The sequence below is a fragment of the Microtus oregoni genome, unplaced genomic scaffold (assembly GCF_018167655.1).
Source record: "Microtus oregoni isolate MIOR12 unplaced genomic scaffold, Mior012 000006F_ref0000085, whole genome shotgun sequence".
NCBI classification, from domain to species: Eukaryota; Metazoa; Chordata; class Mammalia; order Rodentia; family Cricetidae; genus Microtus; species Microtus oregoni.
This window is the reverse complement of record NW_024543065.1, coordinates 59,523,343-59,542,868: the sequence shown is the minus strand read 5'-3', so window position 1 is coordinate 59,542,868 and position 19,526 is coordinate 59,523,343. Positions and strand designations below refer to the sequence as shown.

General features: G+C 42.1%; 1 protein-coding gene and 1 non-coding gene across 5 annotated transcripts in view; both read left to right on the top strand.

Moving 5' to 3' along the window:
* The window catches only part of Garre1 (granule associated Rac and RHOG effector 1), an 81,851-nt gene that overhangs the window by 15,719 nt on the left and 46,606 nt on the right, over positions 1-19,526 (top strand). For 3 of the 4 annotated variants that reach the window (XM_041653726.1, XM_041653723.1, XM_041653724.1), the window contains exons 2-3: positions 11,895-12,118; positions 12,565-13,129. In XM_041653726.1, the coding sequence (XP_041509660.1) occupies positions 11,985-12,118; positions 12,565-13,129 (699 nt within the window). In that variant the 5' untranslated portion in view covers positions 11,895-11,984. Of the gene's footprint in view, positions 1-5,189; positions 5,309-11,894; positions 12,119-12,564; positions 13,130-19,526 lie in introns of those variants that run through there. The other variant, XM_041653725.1, reaches the window with a different exon arrangement.
* On the top strand, positions 5,143-5,273 carry LOC121450250. Its single transcript, XR_005974576.1, has one exon. It is a non-coding gene; the product is annotated as a U8 small nucleolar RNA (small nucleolar RNA).

Below are 19,526 nucleotides of genomic sequence, written 5' to 3'. Positions count from 1 at the left end.
GGAAGAACAGCAGTGCTCTTAACCACTGAGCCATCTCTCCAGCCCGGGAGTTGGACATTTTGGTGTACTTAACAAGTTATTTTCTCTCTTTCAGAAGGAACTGCCTGTGGTAGTGGTTCTCAACCTGTGGGTTGTGACTCCTTTGGGGGTCTTATCAGATATCCTGCATACCAAATACTTATATTACTATTCATTACAATAGCAAAGTTACAGTTATGAAGTAGCAGCAAAATAATTTTATGGTTGGGGTCACCACAACATGAGAGTCACAGCATTAGGAAGGTTGAGACCACTGGTCTGTGACCTCATTATCTTAGTAGTTACAACAAGTTTATTGAAGTTCAATTTGCATCTACGGCCATACCACTCTGAACACACCTGATCTCGTTTGAAGTTCAATTTTTATACCATATAATTCATTCATCATTTATAATTAAATTTTAGAATATTTTTGAAGCCAGGCATGGTAGAACAAACCTGTATTTCTAGCACCAGGGAGGCTGAGAGAGGAGGATCAGTTTTTCATCATTCCACAGAAAGTCACTTCTCTTCTACCTGATCTGATCCTCTCCCTTTCCCCCATCGTTACATCTATTGTTTCAGTGAATTACCTAAGATGGATATTTTGTGATTGCATACTATGTGTACGTGCATTCAGGTGTACGAAATGGCATCCAGAACTCAATGTTGGGTGCATCTTTCTCAACTACTCAATTGTATTTTTTTTTTTTTTTCTGGAGAGGGTTTTTCTGTGTAACCCTGTCTGTCCTAGAACTCAACTCTGTAGATCAGGCTGACCTTGAATTTAGATCCACCTGCCTCTGCCTCCCAAGTGAGTGCTGGGGTTAAAGTTGTGTGCAACCATTGCCTGGATATCTATTTATCTCTTTTAAAAGATTAAAATAATATTTTATGTGTATGAGTATTTTGCCTGCATGTATTGTATGTACAGCACATGCATCCCTGGTCTGGAGTTGTGGATGGTTGTGAGGTGCTGGGAATCAAGACTGGGTCCCTTGCAAGTGGAGTGAGTGCTCTTAATTATAATTAGTGAGCCTCTTTTCAGCTCCCTTTCAATATTTATTTTTTTTTAAGGCTGGGTAACTTTCTACTGTTTGGTTGTGCCACATTTGCTTATGTGTTTGTCAGTTGATAAGAAGGTTGACTGCAATTTTTGGTTGTTAGAAATACTTTGAATATTTATGTGCTGTTTTTGCTGTAAATGTGCTTTTCATTTCTCTTGGTATGTACACAGAGTAGAGTGCCATGTGACAGCTCCATGTTGAACTAAGGAAGTGTCGATGGTTTTCCAGAGTCTGCACTATTTTCCTTTCCTGCAAGCAGTGTATGAAGATTATGGTCTCTCTACGTCCTTTCCAGCATTTGCTACTCTCTGTCATTTTCCTTATTGCCGGGCTACTGGTTATGAAGTGGTATTTTGTGGGTTTGATTTGTGTTTTCCTCACAGTGAGTGATTCTAAGCATCCTTTCATATGCTCTATGCACGACACTGGAGAGTTCATCTATATGTGAGCGTCAGTTTGGGAACTGTAAAGAAACGAGTGTGTATTTGACTTCAGAAACAATGGGCATAGTTTAAGTGTACATACATGTGTGTGTAAACAGAAAGAGACCATAAGCAGATTTGTGAACGGTAGATCACGGGCCTTCCAGAGAAACAGCTGGCATTCTCTAGCCATATTAAACCTGGGCTTGGGTGTGGGGCTTCTCTAATGGTCCTGAAGTCTGGCTATGCCTTTGGAAATGGAAACCTTTGTATCTGCCTGCCTTCTCCACAGTACTGGAGTGATGGTGATGATAGACCTCAGGGCCTCGCATAAACCAGGCCAGTGTTCCCACTGAGTTGCATTTCCAGACTGCATCACGCATTTTTTTCCTTAATGCATTTATTTATTTTTCTGTTTGTTTATTTTTGGATTTTTGAGGCAGGGCTTCTCTGCCTCCCAAGTGCTAGGATTAAAGGCATGTGCCACCATTGCCCACCTGGCTGTGCCCCCATCTTAAAGTTACAGATATGCATCTGGTGCCAGATTTTCTTCAGGTAGAGAGAGGTAACTTGACATAGGAGCTAGTTTCTTGGATTTACAAAACTGTAACACTGGGAAACAATCAGTGACTCACGGATGTCAGGTTTCCAGATAGTCTGCCAGCTAACTTGTTGACTGTGGGGACCTGGCAGGCACAAAGCAGTGCTGTCCTTCGGTGCCAGCTTCTGAGGTGTGTGAAAGCAAATGAAATGGCATGATAATTGCAAGGTGTAAGTCAGAAAAACCCTCATTGTGGGTGAGGTGACCCTGTTTCTACAGGTGACCAGTGAAGGAGTAGCAATGTCCCCGAGGAGTCACTAACTGTGCAAAGCACTTGGTGCTCTGAAAGAACTGGGCACATGGCTAGAGAGTATTTGGTTGGCAGAAGCAGGTAGATCTTTGTGAGTTCAAGGCCAGGCTGGTCTACAGAGTGAGTTCTAGAACAGCTAGGGCTACACAGAGAAACCTTGCCTCGAAACACAAACAAAAGTTGGTAGAAAAGAATAAAGATGAAACTGAGGACCAAGCTGGTGAAAATTGTTGGGAGACAGCTGTTAGAATAGCTCCCACAGGCTGTAAGGTCAGTCAGTGGTTGCTAGTGAGCAGTAAGACTGAAAAGACCACAGGAAAGGCTACTTCACAGTTTATCTCATGCTCTCTCACTAGACAGATAGGCTTCCTTAGATTTTGATTGACTATTTCAGACAGAAACACTTCATGGGAGATACTATGTATTTTGTTTAATGACGAGCATTTCCCACTTAAAATTTTTTTAGATTTGTCTCATTTTATGTATATGAAGGTTTTGCCTGCATGTATATGTCTTAGTACCACAAGCATGCCTGGTACCTGCTGAGGCTAGAAGAGGGTCTTCAATCCCCTAAAACTGGAGTTACAGATGGTTGTGAGCTGGGAACCATACCCAGGTCCTCTGTAAGAACAGCCAGTGCTCTTAATAGCTGAGCTATCTCTCCAATTCCTTCTGCTTTTTATGAGGCTAGAATTAATCAGTGGATTTGGGTATATTCAGGTTTGAGTCCTTCATCATAAATTTCCTCCTCAAATTATCATCTTGTCATTTAGACAGTGACTGATGAGCATTGGCTAGATCCACTGCTTCATCACAGTTGCAAAAGGTTGGTTTTCTTAGTATTTTATATATACTGGCTAGATTTGTTATTTTCTTAAGAGATTTATTTTATTTATTATGTAAACAGTGTTCTGTCTACATGTTTGCCTGCACAACAGAAGAGGGTACCAGATCTCATTATGGATGGTTGTGAGCCACCATGTGGTTCCTGGAAGAGTAATCAGTGCTTTTAACCTCTGAGCCATCTCTCTAATCCCTAGATTTGTTATTTTTTTATTTATTTGGTTTTTTGAGCAGGGTTTCTCTGTAGCTATGGTGCCTGTCCTGGAACTAGCCCTTGTGGACCAGGCTGCCCTCAAATGCACAGAGATCTGCCTGCCTCTGCCTCCCAAGTACTGGGATTAAAGGCGTGCATCACCACCGCCTGGCTTGTTATTTTTAAACTTTGAACATGTGTTTATGTGGTGAATGTGTACATACAAATGCCACAGCATATGTGGGAGTTAGTTCTCTTTTTCTACTGTAGGACCCAGGGGTCAAACTCAGGTTATCAGACCTGCACAGCAATGCCTTTGCTCACCGAGTCATCTCATTTTTCTTGTTTATGTATGTCTCAAGGCAAAAATGTTTGGAGAATTGGAGAAAGGTTTGGATTTAATTAATACATATTGTATACATGCATTGAAATGTCATACTGAGTGGGATTAATATATATATAATTGCTGTATGACAATAAGAATATGTGAATGCTTTTTTCATTGAAATACTACATTTTTGTTGTTGTTATAGGAATCTTTTTATTTAAATATAAAATTTAAAGTGTGTGTGTGCACGCATGTAGGTAGATATATGTATGGAGAGGTCAGAGATATATGTATGGATAGGTCAGAGAACAACTTTTGGGAGTAGGTTTTCTCCTTGTATCTTTTCTGTTTGTTTGAGACAGGGTCTCGCTGTATAGCCCTGGCTGTTCTGTAGCTCACTGAGTAGACCAGGCTGGTCTTGAACTCAAAGTGATCACTTCTTCTCCTCCTTCTTTTTCTTCCTCCTCCTCCTTCTTCTTTTCCCTTCTTCCTCCTTGTTCTTCTTCTTCCTTCTTTTTTAAATTTTTTTATTTTTAAAACCCGCCTTTAATCCCAGCACTCGGGAGGCAGAGGCAGGCGGATCTCTGTGAGTTCGAGACCAGCCTGGTCTACAAGAGCTAGTTCCTGGACAGGCTCCAAAGCCACAGAGAAACCCTGTCTCGAAAAACCAAAAAAAATAAAATAAAATAAAATATTTATTTATTATGTATACAATATTCTGTCTGTGTGTATGCCTGCAGGCCAGAAAAGGGCACCAGACCCCATTACAGATGGCTGTGAGCCACCATGTGGTTGCTGGGAATTGAACTCAGGACCTCTGGAAGAGCAGCCAGTGCTCTTAACCGCTGAGCCATCTCTCCAGCCCCCTCCTCCTCTTTTTTCCTCCTCCTCTTTATTCTTCCTTCTTCTTCTTCCTTTTTCTTCCTCCTCCTCCTTTTCCTTCTTCTTCTTCCTCAAATGTATATATGTGTGACTATGTGGCTGTGCATGCCTATGGAGTGGAGCACACCAGTTAATCTAGAATAGCTGGGATCCTCTGAGGAGCCTTCTGTTATAAGCTTGAATTGCTGTGCATGGGACTTTGACACAGGCTCTGAGGAATGAACTCAGGTCCTCATACTTGCAAGACAAACACTGTAACACTGAGCCACCCTCGCCCTAGAATTAGCCATTCTTTTTGTTTTGTTTTGTTTTTTTGCACAGAGTTTCTTTGTGTAGTCTCGGCTGTCCTGGAACTCACACTGTAGACCAGGCTGGCCTTGAACTCACAGAGAACCACTTGCTTCTGCCTCCTGAGTGCTGGGATTAAAGGTTTGCCTACGACCGCCAGGCAAGACTGATATTTTCAATTCAAATGAATGAAAGGATTTTTATTTAATTTTATATTTGCCAACAGTAAAACTAGAAAGGTACAGTCAAATTGTCAGGAGCATAATCCTCCCCTGTTCTTCCTCCTGAGGGCAGATAGAAAATGATGATTGGAACTTGCATCATTTGCTGATTAGCATTTCCGTGTAACCAGGACCTGACATCTGGTTGCTCCTGTCTGATTCTCTGAAAGAAAAAAGAAGAAGAAAAAGAAAGAGGTACAGTCAAACATGAGATAACAAAAGCTGGCTGTGATAGTTTACATATCTAATTCTAGCACTTGGGAGGATGAGGACCATGAGTTTGAGACCAGCCTGGGCTACATAGTGAGTTCTAGGCCAGTCTTATAGAGTAAGAACCTGTCTCAAACCACCACTACCACCACCACCACCACCACCACCAACAGCAACGACAAAAAACAGCTGAACATGGTGCTTCTAACTTATAATACCAGCATTTAGGAGGACAAGGCAGGAGGATCACTGTAAATTTGAAGTCAGCCAGGGCTACATAGTAAGACCCTATCTCAAGGGGGAAAAGGAAAACATAAAACAAAACATGGTGTAATTAATTCTATACCATTAAATATTTTTGAATTATGGAGCTGGGGAGATGGCTTAGTGATAAAGTACTTGCTGTGTAAGTGTGAGAACTTGGGTTTGGATTTCCAGCACCCACACAGAAGACAGGTAAGATGGTATGTACCTGCAGTCTAATTGCTGGGGGCAGAGACAGGAGATCTCTGTGGCTTACTGGAGAGTCTGACTGACTCTGTATGCTCCAGACTCAGAGAAGGGTAACATCTTTTTATAAAAAGAACACATTTTAGATGGAAAGAAACGTGGCTTGCGTTCTTGCTTTTGTTTCTCTGTGTACCTTATACATAGCATTTTCATTGGTTTTGCGTTTTTTGCTTTGTTTTGTTTTCATTTGACTACATGCTCAGCCTTAACACTTTTCAAAAATGTGTGTATTTATATTTAATAGGGAGATGGCTCAGTGTACCAATAAGATCAAATCCTGTGTAAGCATAGAGACATGAGTTCAGATCCCAGAATATATGTAAAAGGCTGGGTGTGGGTGCATGTGTGTTGTGTCTGTAAGGGCAGAGATAGGAAAATTTCAAGGCTTGTTGGCTGCCAGCCTAGCTCCAGGTTCAGTGAGACCATGTTTCAAAGGAATGTATACAACACAGACACACCACACTCACACGCATGTATATATGTTTCTTTCTATACCTTACTCCTCTATCACTTCTTCCTGTCTTCACGGCAGCCATTAGTTCTTACTTCCTAGTTCTCAACTTTTTCAGAGCATACCTTTCAGAAACTTTTCAGGTGTTTTCCTCTTCTCTTTTTTCATTTATTTATTTATTTATTTATTTATTACTATATTATTTGAATCAGTGTCTTGCTGTGTAGCTCACATTAGCCTCAAACTCATTTATAGCACAGGCCTTGCTTTGTACTCAGGATCCTCCTACCTCAGCCACATAAGTTCTAGGCTTCAGGTATGCTTCACTAAGCACAGGTATTTTTGTAGGGTCTAAAAAACATATTTCTTGGCAGGAGAGTATAGTTTTGTTGGAGGAATGCTTGCCTAGCATGCTCGAAGCTCTGGGTTCAAGTCTCAAGACCATATAAATCTAGGCATGGTGAGTGTCACATGGTTACAATGCAGCCTCTGATCCCAGCACTTAAGAGGTGGCTATAGGAGAATCAAAAGGAAAAATACCCTCAGCTATAGAGTGAGGTGTTTTGGGGATTATGTGTTTTTGTTTTTTTCAAGACAGGGTTTCTCTGTGTAGCCCTAGCTGTCCTGGAACTTGATCTGTAGACTAGGCTGGCCTTGAACTCACAGATATCCACCTGCCTCTGAGTGCTGGGACTAAAGGCGCTTGCCAACATTGCTGGCATTATATACTGAGTTGGAAGCCAGCCCTGGGCTGCATAAGACCCGTGCACAGAATAAAATAAGGTTTATTTTTTTATTTTTATTTTTTTAATATTTTATTTATTATGTATACAATATTCTGTCTGTGTGTATGCCTACAGCCCAGAAGAGGGCACCAGACCTCATTACAGATGGTTGTGAGCCACCATGTGGTTGCTGGGAATTGAACTCAGGACCTTTGGAAGAGCAGGCAATGTTCTTAACCTCTGAGCCATCTCTCCAGCCCCCGGTTTTTTTTTCCTATTTATTTATTTATTTATTTATTTATTTATTTATTTTTCGAGACAGGATTTCTCCATAGCTTTTGGTTCCTGTCCTGGAACTAGCTCTTGTAGACCAGGCTGGCCTCGAACTCACAGAGATCCGCCTGCCTCTGCCTCCTGGGTGCTGGGATTAAAGGCGTGCGCCACCACCGCCCGGCTAAAATAAGGTTTATTTTTAAAGAACTGATCTTTTCATCTTAGTTTGTTTTTTGTTTTTTTTAAAGCTCTTACTATGAAGGCCAGTCTGGTTTCAAATTCACCGAGATCATCTTACTTCTGCCCTCCTGAGTTCTGGGATTAGTAGCATGTGCTACCACACCTGGTTTAGTGTCCTTTGATGTCATTTTGGTTTGTCTTCATTATCGGGTGGTTATTAATAAAGAACTCTGGGCAGGCAAGATTACTTAGCAAGCAACCATGTAGTAGAAGAAGAGAAACAACTCCTCCAAGTTGCCCTTTGACCTCCATACACTCACTGTGGCATGTCTCTTTCTCTCTCTTACACACACACACACACACGAAATGTAATATGATTTTTAAAAAATGAACTGATTTGTTCATCTGAGGTGTAGCTTGGTGATAGAGCATTTGTCTAGCCCTAGCATAAGCTTAGTTAGCCCTTGGTGCCATCCCTAAACCAACCAACCAAACAACCAAACAAACCTGCGTATATGAAGGTAATTAGCAGAAGGTTCCTCTTTTTGGCAGTCCTGTCCTTTGTGGGAACTGGCTGACTCGGTGGTCAAGTGGGAAGTATAGAGGCAATGAAGCTGATTACATTGTTTCCCACCCCTAATCTCTGTAGCTGCCCACTCTGAGCTGGGCACTTACCCAGCTCCTCCAGGAAGCATTGCTCACCTCATTGTACCTCCTTGGCTCTGTGGAATCTAGGAAGTGGCCAGCTCTGCTGTGCTGTATCTTAGAATACGACGCATTTCCTGAGCTCTCTTTCCTCTCAGCAGTGGCTTACATTTAAACAGACCTTCCTGTTAGGCTGATTCTCTTGTGAAGAGCTTTATTTACTACTGTGCTCCAGAGATTGGGGAGAATGCTGAAGGGAGTTGATGTGCTTCTTAACCTGCGGTCCTCCGTGAGTCTCCTCTGTGTTCTTCTATTGCCTACAACAGAGCCGCCTACAACTCTGCTTTCTCTGTTGCCAGAATGACTGAAATGGGCTGAAAATTATTCTCTGGCTGAGACTAAGGATGTAGTGTGTAGATCGGTGATTTTTAGAGCGCTTGCTCACCATGGTGAGATCTGGATTTGATCCCTAACCCCCTACACACACACACACACACACACACACACACACAAACACACACTGTATTCACAAATCAGAGCAAATTTTAGTCAAACAGGAGCTTTTAATGAATTCATTCAGGGATTCATTTCTCTTTGTTTACTGTATTTAAGTAGAGATTAGTGTTCATGAAGCATGTGATACCTTCCATCCTAGGGTAGTAGGTTTCTGTTTGGTTTAGGCATTGGGTAACTTAACAAAGCCTTTCTTGTTTGTCAGTACTGTTTTTCCAGACAAGCAGAGATAATGAAGTCTGCTTACCTTCTCTTGACTTGTGTGATATCATCAAACATTAATACTTAGTATGTGCCAGATATTATTCTGTTTTTGATATCTATAGACTGTTTATATATATTTATGTACATAAATAGATATGTGTATTCTGTTTTTGATATGTATAGACATGCAGAACCAGGACCTCATCCAGACAGTCAGACCTATAAGGCCATGCTTAACTAACCTCAGTACTGCTGACCTAAGTGGCCCCTAGAGGGAAGTGTGCTTCTATCACTTTCCTGAGCAAATAGCACTTCGAATTTTCCTTCTGGGGGCCCAAGGATGCTCTTATGCTAGCTCTCCCATCTGGTTTCAAGAATGTTTTCTATTGTTTGAAATAAAATTTGTTGGTTAGTTTCGAGAAAGGGATGTTGTAAATGATGTAATTGGGTCTGAGTTGTTGAGAACCTTTGCAGGTTGCTGTGCTATTGGATAGGTGTCATTCAGCCTACTGTTTTTCTGCTGTTTGAGAATTGTAAGCAGCATTAGGATTTATGAGTATGTTACTGGATGGCCTCACTGACTTGTGCAGCCTTTCACAGTACATATTTATGTCCATACTGCATGTGACTTCTTAGGTTGTGAATGTTTTCCTGGTGATGATTCTTTTAAGAGGGTATGAAAGAAAAATGTCCTTTTAATGGATTGAGCAGTTAAACTCTTAGGAAAATAAATGTGGAAGAAATGATTTGCAAAACACTCAGGGAGAATTTTCTTTTAAAAAAAATGTGAAAGTATAGAGCCTGAAAGGTGGCTCCATGGTTAAGAGCACTGGTTGCTCTTGCAGAGGACCTGGATTCAATTCCTAGCACCCACATAGTGTCTTATAACTATCCATAACTCTAGTTCCAGTGATCCCTCCTGTGACCTCCATATACATCAGGTACACAGAACATACATGTACATGAGGCACACAAAATAAATAAATCTTAAACATTTAAAAATTATCAAAGTAATATACCCAGATGCTGGTGTTTACGTGTGTGTCTGTGTGTGCACTCATTTTTAAACACATATCTTTTACTTTATTATTTTATGGGTATGGGTGCAAGCTTGCACATCTGTATACCACTGTGCTGGTCAAGAAATCTGACAGCCTTAATATAATAGTCACAACTCTCACTACCCACATTCTCAGAATTTCATTATGGTTTTTAATCTGTGTGCTAATTTAGAAGCATATTATTTATGAAGTTTAGAGGAATTGTAGTGTGATTTTTTTTTTTTCCTTTTCCTTTCAATTCTTGGGATCAAATCTAAAGCCTTGGGGTGTGTTAGGCAAGAGATGAGGCAGGGGCACTTGCTTGGCAGCCCAGATTGGCATTGTCTTCAGGCAGCCTGAAAGGAACTGTCCAGAGCCAAGAATACAAAAGTCATAGACTGAATATTAATTTCCACACAAAATTTATATGCTGAACCCAGTTTCCAACATAATGCCATTTAGAGGCAAACACTGGCAGGTGACTGATTAGTCATGAGTGTAAAGTCCTCTTGAGTGGATTAATGCATTTCACATTAGTCAGTGGAATATTAGTTTGAGGGGTTTTGTTTTCAGTGCTAGAGATTGACCCCCAAGGCTTTGTGTATGGTAAACACGCAATCTACCACTGAATTATATCCCAGCCGAATAAGGTATCTTTAAACTGAAACAAGGTTGTGGATTGATTTTTGCTGGAAGTGTTTTGACTTCTTGCTCTAGGAAGCACTGCTCTGTAAGTCACATCGGAACAGGGGCTCAGGATTTTCTGGCTGGTGGACATTATCTAATAAGAGAGGCACCTCTGTGCCATTTGCTTCTTTCCCTGCTGGGTGTTTGCCTTTAGATGTTTTGATCATAATGTATCCTAAGTATGGTTCTTAGTTTATCTTCCTAGACTGCATTTGCCCTCTTGGATGCGTAATTTTATTTTCACACATTTGTGAGCTTCTTAGGCCTCAGATAGTCTTTGTTCTGTCCACACTAGTATGCTTGAAGGTGTCTGTAGGTTTCTGAGAGCCGAGTCTTTCCTGTTTTTATTCTTTCTATTCCTTAGTAAAGCTGGGTTTACTGCTTCCTGTTCAGATCTGCTGTTGAGCCACATAATATATTTCTTATGTTAGTTTTTGTGTTTTTCAACTCAGAATCCTGTCCTGTCTGTCCCCTTTGATAGGGTCTCACTGTACAGCTCAAGCTGGACTGATACCATGTACTTAAACCTAGGCTAGTTTTAAACTTTAGCATTCCTTCTGCCTCAGCTTCCCAAGTGCTGGGATTACAGCCATAAACTACTCCATTTGTCTTGATTTTAGAATTTTTATTCGTTTATTTAGCTTGTTTGTTTATTTGAGACAAGGTCTTTCGTTTAGTCCAGGCTGCCCTGTAGCCTAGGTTGGTCCTCTGCTGCCGCCTCCAAAGTGCTGGGATTACAGGCGTGCAGCACTGTGCTTGGAATTTGTACAGCTCTTTTATGTTGTATTGTGGGATATGCACAGGTGTCATGCAAAATACTATCCCAGTTTACATATCCTCAGATTTGGGGACCACCAGTCTCTGGACCTCATGAATTTCAGGAATGGCTCAACTCATTCATTCTCTTGTAGCTTTGTGAGCCCCTTAAAGAGGAAACAAAAGAATACCAAATGTTGAGCAGGCCTTGTTCAAAGTGTTACCACTTAACTAGTTTTGGATTGATTAGTTGCATTATCTTTGTTAGAACTTGAGAAACTTTTCTTTGAGATGGGGCCTCTTGTAATCCAGGCTGGCCTGGAACACTAATATTAGCATGACAATATGACCCTAAACCTTTTTTTAGTTTGTTTTTTGTTTTTTGAGACATAGTTTCTTTCCAACCCTGGTAGCTTTCTAACATTTTCTTTTTTATAGTTGAACTTCACCCTGTTCTGCTTCTGTGGAATTCATTATGGTGTCTGGTTGTGAGGCTCACAGTGGAGGGCATAGCATTGCAGAAGTGTTCAGAATTGCTCTTTGTCTTACGGTCTCCCTGACTTCATCTTCCTTCTTTCCCCCTACAGGAAATGACTTAGAGGCCTTATGAATACATCTGTGCTTTCTTACTTCAGACTTTACTACAGGCCAATCCAGTCTGGAAGCACTTCTTATTAATGTTACAAGGAAACCGCTACCTCAGCAAACGAAAGAAGACACACAATAACAATGCCATGCTTAAAGAAGACTTGTCTCCACAAACAGTTACAGGAGATTTGGAAGTTTTTAGCACTGAAAAGCAGCTTTCCAGGTAAATGGATTTGACAGGCAGGTTCTGTCAGTCCTGCAGAGGTGTGCTCTTCCTTAAGGACTTCTCGTGAAGTAACCCTTTCCGCCTAAATGCTGTTGACCAGCGTTGGGTTCTTTTTGGTATATAGAAAATACATTATATTACATTTTAAAAGTTAAGTTATTTTTCTGCTGTTGTAAATGTAAGTATCAAGATATTCTTGCAAAGCAATTATAAGTGAGCAGTTCCCTCAGCAAGCATATCTTTATGAGGGTAGGATGCTGAGCAGTTATACAGCATTTCAGATACACTTTTATTTTTGTCAGAATTCCTACCTACACTGAAAAATTTAATTATATTAGCCTGTTATTTTTCTCACCTTTATGTTGGATCACATGGTCACCTGCCTCGTGGAAATGCCTTTTTTAAAACTTAGATTTGCAGAACTCCACTATTTTTATACCTAGCTACAGTTTTGGAAAAAAAGGACTCAGAACCCTGACCTGCCAGTGGTCCCCGGAACAGTTCCCTACCCGCATGTATTGCTGCAGTGCCCAGGACAGTAAGATGGACTACAAGCGGCGCTTCCTGCTTGGCGGGTCCAAGCAGAAGGTGCAGCAGCACCAGCAGTACCCGATGCCTGAGTTGGGCCGAGCACTGAGCGCTCCCCTGGCATCCACGGCCCCCTCTGCCCCACTGGGCAGTCTGACCGCTGCAGGCAGCTGCCACCATGCCATGCCCCACTCCACTCCCATTGCTGACATCCAGCAGGGCATCTCCAAGTACCTGGATGCCCTCAATGTCTTTTGCCGTGCTAGCACGTTCCTCACAGATCTCTTCAGCACCGTGTTCAGGAACTCACACTACTCGAAGGCCGCCATGCAGCTCAAAGATGTGCAGGAGCATGTGATGGAGGCTGCCAGCCGATTGACGTCAGCCATAAAGCCCGAGATCGCCAAGATGCTCATGGAACTCAGTGCTGGGGCTGCAAACTTCACAGATCAGAAGGAGTTCAGTCTTCAGGACATTGAGGTAGAGTACTGTCCCCACAGGAAAATGTATTGCAGAGGTCAGTGAGGACCCTCAGTTTCCCCAAACTGCAGCAATGATAGCCTTTGTCCTTTTTCTGTTGGTATGATCTTCTTGTAAAAAGTTTGGTGCCTTCAAGTTCTGATGCTTTCATTTCAAGTAGGTTAAAAGATCGCCGAGCAGGGTTAGAAAGCTCAGTGTTAACGTCATTGTTCAGGGGTATGAGGTCTCAGGTTCAATCCCAGCATGCTCAAAAGAAAAAGTTAAACTGATTGACCGATTGTCTGTATTTGATATTTTTGTTCTTAATTTTTTTTCAAATTGGAAACTAATATCCAAATAATACACTATTAAAAGCAGTTACTGAGAGGCAGGAGACATAATTCTGTGGTGATGCTCTTGCCTAATGTGTCTAAGGCCCTAGACTCAATTCCTAGTGCTACACAAACAAACAAGTGCTTAGAATTCCAAGTATCGTCATAGGCTGCAGTTTTGAGTTTTCTTTTTGTTTTTCAAGACAGGGTTTTTTTTTTTTTGTGTGTGTGTGTGTGTAGTCCTGGCTGTCCTGGAACTAGCTCTTGTAGACCAGACTGGCTTCAAAGTCACAGAGATCTGCCTGCCTCTGCCTCCTGAGTGCTGGGATTAAAGGCGTGCACTACCACTGTGCAGCTTGAGTTTTCAGTCTATAGAATCACTGGTGTATAAGAAATTTCCATATGTTTATAGAATAAATTAATTTCCAGCTCTCAATTCAAAGTTGTTTTCATTCAAATGTGTTTGATCTTAGTGTTTTTCTTGGGGTGTAGTAAAAATGAAATGCTCTTCTTTAGGACTCTAAACTGGAATCAAGTTTTATTCAGAATAAAGATGGCTTTTTTTCCTTGACTTCCTTGAGGACATACTTTCTTTACTGTTCTTTTTTGTTTTAGTGGTGGGGCTGGAACCCAGAGCTTTATGTATTCTCAGCAGATGTTGTGCCACTGAACTATGAGGTGTTCTTTTTTTTTTTTTAACTTCCATTCTGTTACATTAGGTTTTTTTAGTACATTTATTTTTATTTTTTTATGTATTGATATTTTGCCTGCATGTATGCCTGTACCACTTGTGTGCTTAGTGCCTGCAGAGGCCAGAAGAAGGCATCAGATTCCCTAGGCACTGGAGTTATAGATGACTATAGCTATTCTGTGGGTGCTGGGAATCCAACTTGGGTACTGTGGAAGAGCAGCTAGTGTTCTTGTTTGTCTTTTAGATAGGGTCTCACTATGTCACCATGGCTGGTCTAGAATGCTATATGTGAGCCAGGCTTTCCTTGAACTCACAGAGTTCCTCTGCTTCCTGAGTCCTGGAGTTAAAGGGTTATGCCACCACGCCCAGCTCCAACTCTTAGAAAATGTGAAAGCCTGGGGTCTGGAGAGGTAGTTCAGAGGTTAAGAGTGTATACTGCTCTTCCTGAGGACCTGAGTTCAAGTTTGGTTCTCAGCATCCATTCAGGACAGCTCATGGCCACCTGTAATTCCAGCTCCAGGGAGTTTGAGGTCTGAACCTATCCTTTCCAGACACACACACACACACACATGCACACACACGCACACACGTGCACAAACCCACGCACATAATTTAAAATAGATTTATTTTAAATTTAATCCTAGGGACTGTGTGTTCAGTGCGCTAGATTTGGTCCATAGTTTGCTGGCTTTGTTGTTACACATACATAATATTGGGTCATTCTTTATTATTATTAAATATGGGACATTTCATAGTTTGTGTTACCCTTGTGGAGCCTTTTTAATCCTTTATCATCCCAGGTTGATTTTGTGTGTGTGTGTGCATGTGTTTCCAGTCTTAAGCCCAGGTTCTTGTATACATTTGGCCTACATTTTACCGCAGAGCTACATATGCCCTAGATTCATTCTACCCTATTCAGGTATATTTGTCATTTCTGATTATTTTTATGATTGCATTTTTATAAAATGGCTCATCACATTTTAAGATTTTTTTTTTAAATTCTATGAATATGCCGGGCGATGGTGGCGCACGCCTTTAATCCCAGCACTTGGGAGGCAGAGGCAGGTGGATCTCTGTGAGTTCGAGACCAGCCTGGTCTACAGAGCTAGTTCCAGGACAGGCTCCTAAAGCCACAGAGAAACCCTGTCTTGAAAAACTAAAAAAAAAAAAAAAAAAATTCTATGTATAGGCTGGGAATGTAGTTCAGTAGTAGAGTGCTTGCCTTGTATATGTATTGACCCTGGGTAAATAAATAAAATGTTCACTAAAAATAGGTGTAATTCTCCAAAGAAATTGATACGGTGAAATATAAAACTTAGCTAGGTATGGTAGCACATGCTTACAGTCCTGATGATCCAGAGGCAGAGACAGAAGGATTGTGAGTTTAAGACCACTCTGGACTGTATGTTACCTGTTACAAAATATAACAAAGGCTGGAGATGCACTAGATGCGTGATAAAGATGAAGCTTTATCCCTAGCTCTACAGTAAATAGAAATGTAGAGCTTTGTGCTTTTCTTTCCCATCCTGTTTTTTCCATCCCCCAGAATGCCTGTGTACTCTGGTATATGGCGTTCCAGACTGTCTGTGCACAGATACATAGTGGTGCGCACACAAATGCACCACTTCATCTTTTATTGTTGTAATTCCTTTGCTTGTTTGAGACAGGTTCTTCCTGTGGCCGACCTGGACTTACTGTGCAGACCAGACTGGTCTGGAACTCACACCATGTGTTCAGCTACAGCATGCTTGGTTATTTTTTGACAGAGATGTATGACATTCTGCAAGCATGGTTGCACCTCCCACCTCCCCCAGGAAATAGAGAACAGTGTTAAGTTTAAGTACATTGCTAGGGCTGCTATCCTAAGATGATGGAGGACTTGGAGGTTTATGTGGGATCCTGTTGTAGGGAGCTGTGGGCTGCGTTCCTGCCGCCCGGCTGGCTCCTGGCCGCCAACTAACTTATGCCCCAAAATAACAACACACAAATAGTATTCTTTTAAACACTGCTTGGCCCATTATATCTAGCCTCTTCTCAGCTAACTCTCACACCTGGACTAGCCCATTTCTAATAATGTGTGTAGCACCCCAAGGTGCGCTTACCGGGAAGATTCTAGCCTATGTCCATCCTGGGTCGGAGCTTCATCGTGTCTGCTCCAGAGAGCAGAGCTATCGAGTCTGAGCTCACTTCCTCTTCCTCCCAGCATTCTGTTCTGTTTACTCCACCCACCTATGTTCTAACCTATCAGGGCCAAGCAGTTTCTTTATTAAGTGACCAATGACCTTCCTCCATCAGGATCCATGTTAAAGTGAGTGGTTTGTGTGAGCCTCACTTCTTAATGTTACCTATAGTGCTGCCTTCTTCAGGTCACACCTCTGAGGTCTGAGAAGACAGAGCTAGACCCACATACATGGCTTTGTCTCTAATAGTGGAGGACAGATGTCTTTGTTCCCCAGTCAGGACAGTTAGAGAACTGTGAGACACAGGAGCATAGCAGATCACTGGGGCATGTGCTATTACCTACATTGGGGTTTTGATTTTTGGTTTTGTATTTTGAGACAGGTTTGCCCTAGAACTCACTATTGTAGAGCAGTCTTCACCCAACTTGCAGGAGTCCTCCTGTGTACCTCCTGAGTGCTGGGATTCCAGGCATGCGCTACCAGTCCTGCTTGTTCTCTGTTTTTTGATTTGGTGACATGGTGTATCACTAACCCTGGCTGTCTTTGAACTCACAGTCCTCTTGCCTCAGCCTCTCAAGTGTTGAGATTTCCACCATGTACTACCCTCCTGGGCTGGGAAATGCTACTGATGGTTTGCAGTTTAGAACTTTGACTTGGCTTTCCTCGCTGAAATTCTGATTAAAATAGTTGGAGGGCTTTTGTATATAATAGACTAAACAGGCTTTCTGTTTCCAGTGTTAGTCTGGAAACTGCTTGCTGTTGATGAGTTTTGGAATCTGGGTCTGTTATATGTGGAAAAACTGTCTTATAAATTAGTTTTAAAATGTGTCTGTCAAGCAAATCCATAGATGTAACATTATATCTGAAAAAGTTTTATTATATTCATTCACTTATTTATTTTGTGTGTTTTGTGTGGGTGTGTGTATACACACAGGCTGGCACATCATGACTCTTATCTGTGAAAGCAGAGGAGTGTGCTCTCCTTCCACAATGTGGGGCCTGTAAATAGAACTTAAGTATTTACGATTGGCAGGAAATCCCTTACCCACTGCACATCTCACCAGCCCAGCATTATACTTTCCCCCTAGAGCAGTATTGCTGTTTCTAGAATTCTTTCTTTAAAGGTATTTATTTATTTTCATTTTATGTACATTGATATTTTCCCTGGATGTATGTCTGTGAGGGAGTTGGATCCCCTGGAACTGGAGTTACAGACAGGTGTTAGCTGCCATGTGATTGCTGGGAATTGAACCTGGGTCCTCTGGAAAAGCAGCCAGTGCTCTTAACTGCTGAGCCATCTCTCTAGCCTGTTTTTCTTATGTAGTATATTCTTATTCTACCAGAGTATAGTAGGGGCCGGTAGGGGTTCTCATCTACTGCTAACCAAACTCAGATGAAAATGCCAAGCATTTGGATTTTTTTCTCCTTTTGGTGTTTTGTTGCTCCCTGCCTCCCCCTCCCCCTGTTTTATAATCAAAGCTCTAAGAGACTGTCTAACATTCATTCTGGGGAAAGGAGTCTGAATGTTATGCATTGCATAATGACTTGCTGTAGTTTCCATGGGCTTTGTCCCCAGCAAAGTTTACTTTGCATGTGTAATAATGGAGAAGAACATGGCCTTTACAATTGTTGAGCTGGTAAGCACAATCAATGGTCTCCTTGTGTGAGTTGTAGCTCTAGAAGGACTGGGTTAGTCCTCCAGAGTGGGTTGTTACAGAGGGAAGCCCTCCTCATGTTTCCTGTTTGTCCTGCCGATGGTACTGTGCTGTTGGCTTTCTAGCCTCCAGAACTGCTGGCTAGACCCACCTTTCCTGTCGCAGCAGCAGGGAACAGGCACAGCACCTCCACAGCAGGAGCCAGGGCTGTGTATCAGGGAAGTCCTTTAGGAGTTTTCAGACACTTTCACCACGTGTGACTTGTCACACCCCTCCCCCATCTGTGTTTTTAATAGACAGATAGTGCTGACTGTATGTTCTGCTATCCTGACTCTTTCCCAGGGTCCTGTCCTATATGCCTTCCAGTGGCTTACCCCTCACCCTGAAATGTTGCTGTTGGAGCGTGAGTTGTGACTGTGGTGCTTCCTAGTTGACTAGTGCCCGTGACACTGGCATGCCTGCCCAGGAAGTGAGCTATGAGCATGGAGTTGGAAGATCTGAATGACTGTTTCTCAGTGATCATACAGCCTGAGCCTTGGTTTGCCTGTCTATACAATGAAATTACCACCCACCTTCAGTGCTCTCAGGAGATCAGGAACGGTTAGTACCTGTACACCCAGTGAATGGTCTCATCAGTGTTACGGCTTCTGATATGACCTGGCAGGTGCCGGGAGGCCTTCTCTGAAGAGTGGAGCAGCATTCTGTGTGAAAGCCGGGTGAGAGAGAAGTACCGGCAGGATGTCCTCTAACTGGAACACTTGGCAGTGGAGCCTTTACTGCTACAGAACACTCGCCTCCAGTTCCTACCTGGCCCCCAAGGCAGCAGCTTCCTTTCCCCTTTGTGTCGTGTGCTGCTCTCCCTCTTGTGGTCTAAAGGGCATTACCTGCATGGTGCTGGAAATGCTGGGACGTTGACATCATATTTTGAGGCAGGGTGTCTTTATGGCACAGGTGATCCTCTGTCTCAGCCTCCCCAGTGTTGGGAATCTAGGTGAGTACCATCAACTTAGGTTCCTGGCCAGCACTTTTTTTAGTATAAACGCTCAAGAAAACCTCTTTTATCAATAAGTACTATTCTGTTTGCCTTGCACTTAGAATGGGACATAGAAAAAGAAGTGGAGGGGGTGTGTTCATTGAACATGCCTGTAAGTAGCCAAGAAGCATAGGATAAGCCACTGACAGATTTGACAGGCTCATTCCCCCATAGAGTCTCAAAGCTGTTAGTAGAATCAAAATGTGAATTTAGGGAAAATACGTTTTTTCATATTGGACGTGTTAGTTGTCCAAAGCTTTGATAGCCCACCTGGACAGTTTTTTTAAACAGTGAATTCCTCTGGAACTCTTGGGTCCTAGGAAAGTCCACTTGAGGGTTTTTCATATGGTGTTAATTTCAATGTTCTTTAAAAAAAAAAAAAGCCAAGCTGGCTAAAGTGAGTTGTCTGATTTCTCTTTTGATTTTGAATTGGTTTTGAATCACTTACAGTTAAACTTGTAGCTCATACTAAGAAAATACAGATGGTCCTGTGTTTTAGGTTTGTATATATTAGAAAGTCACATAAC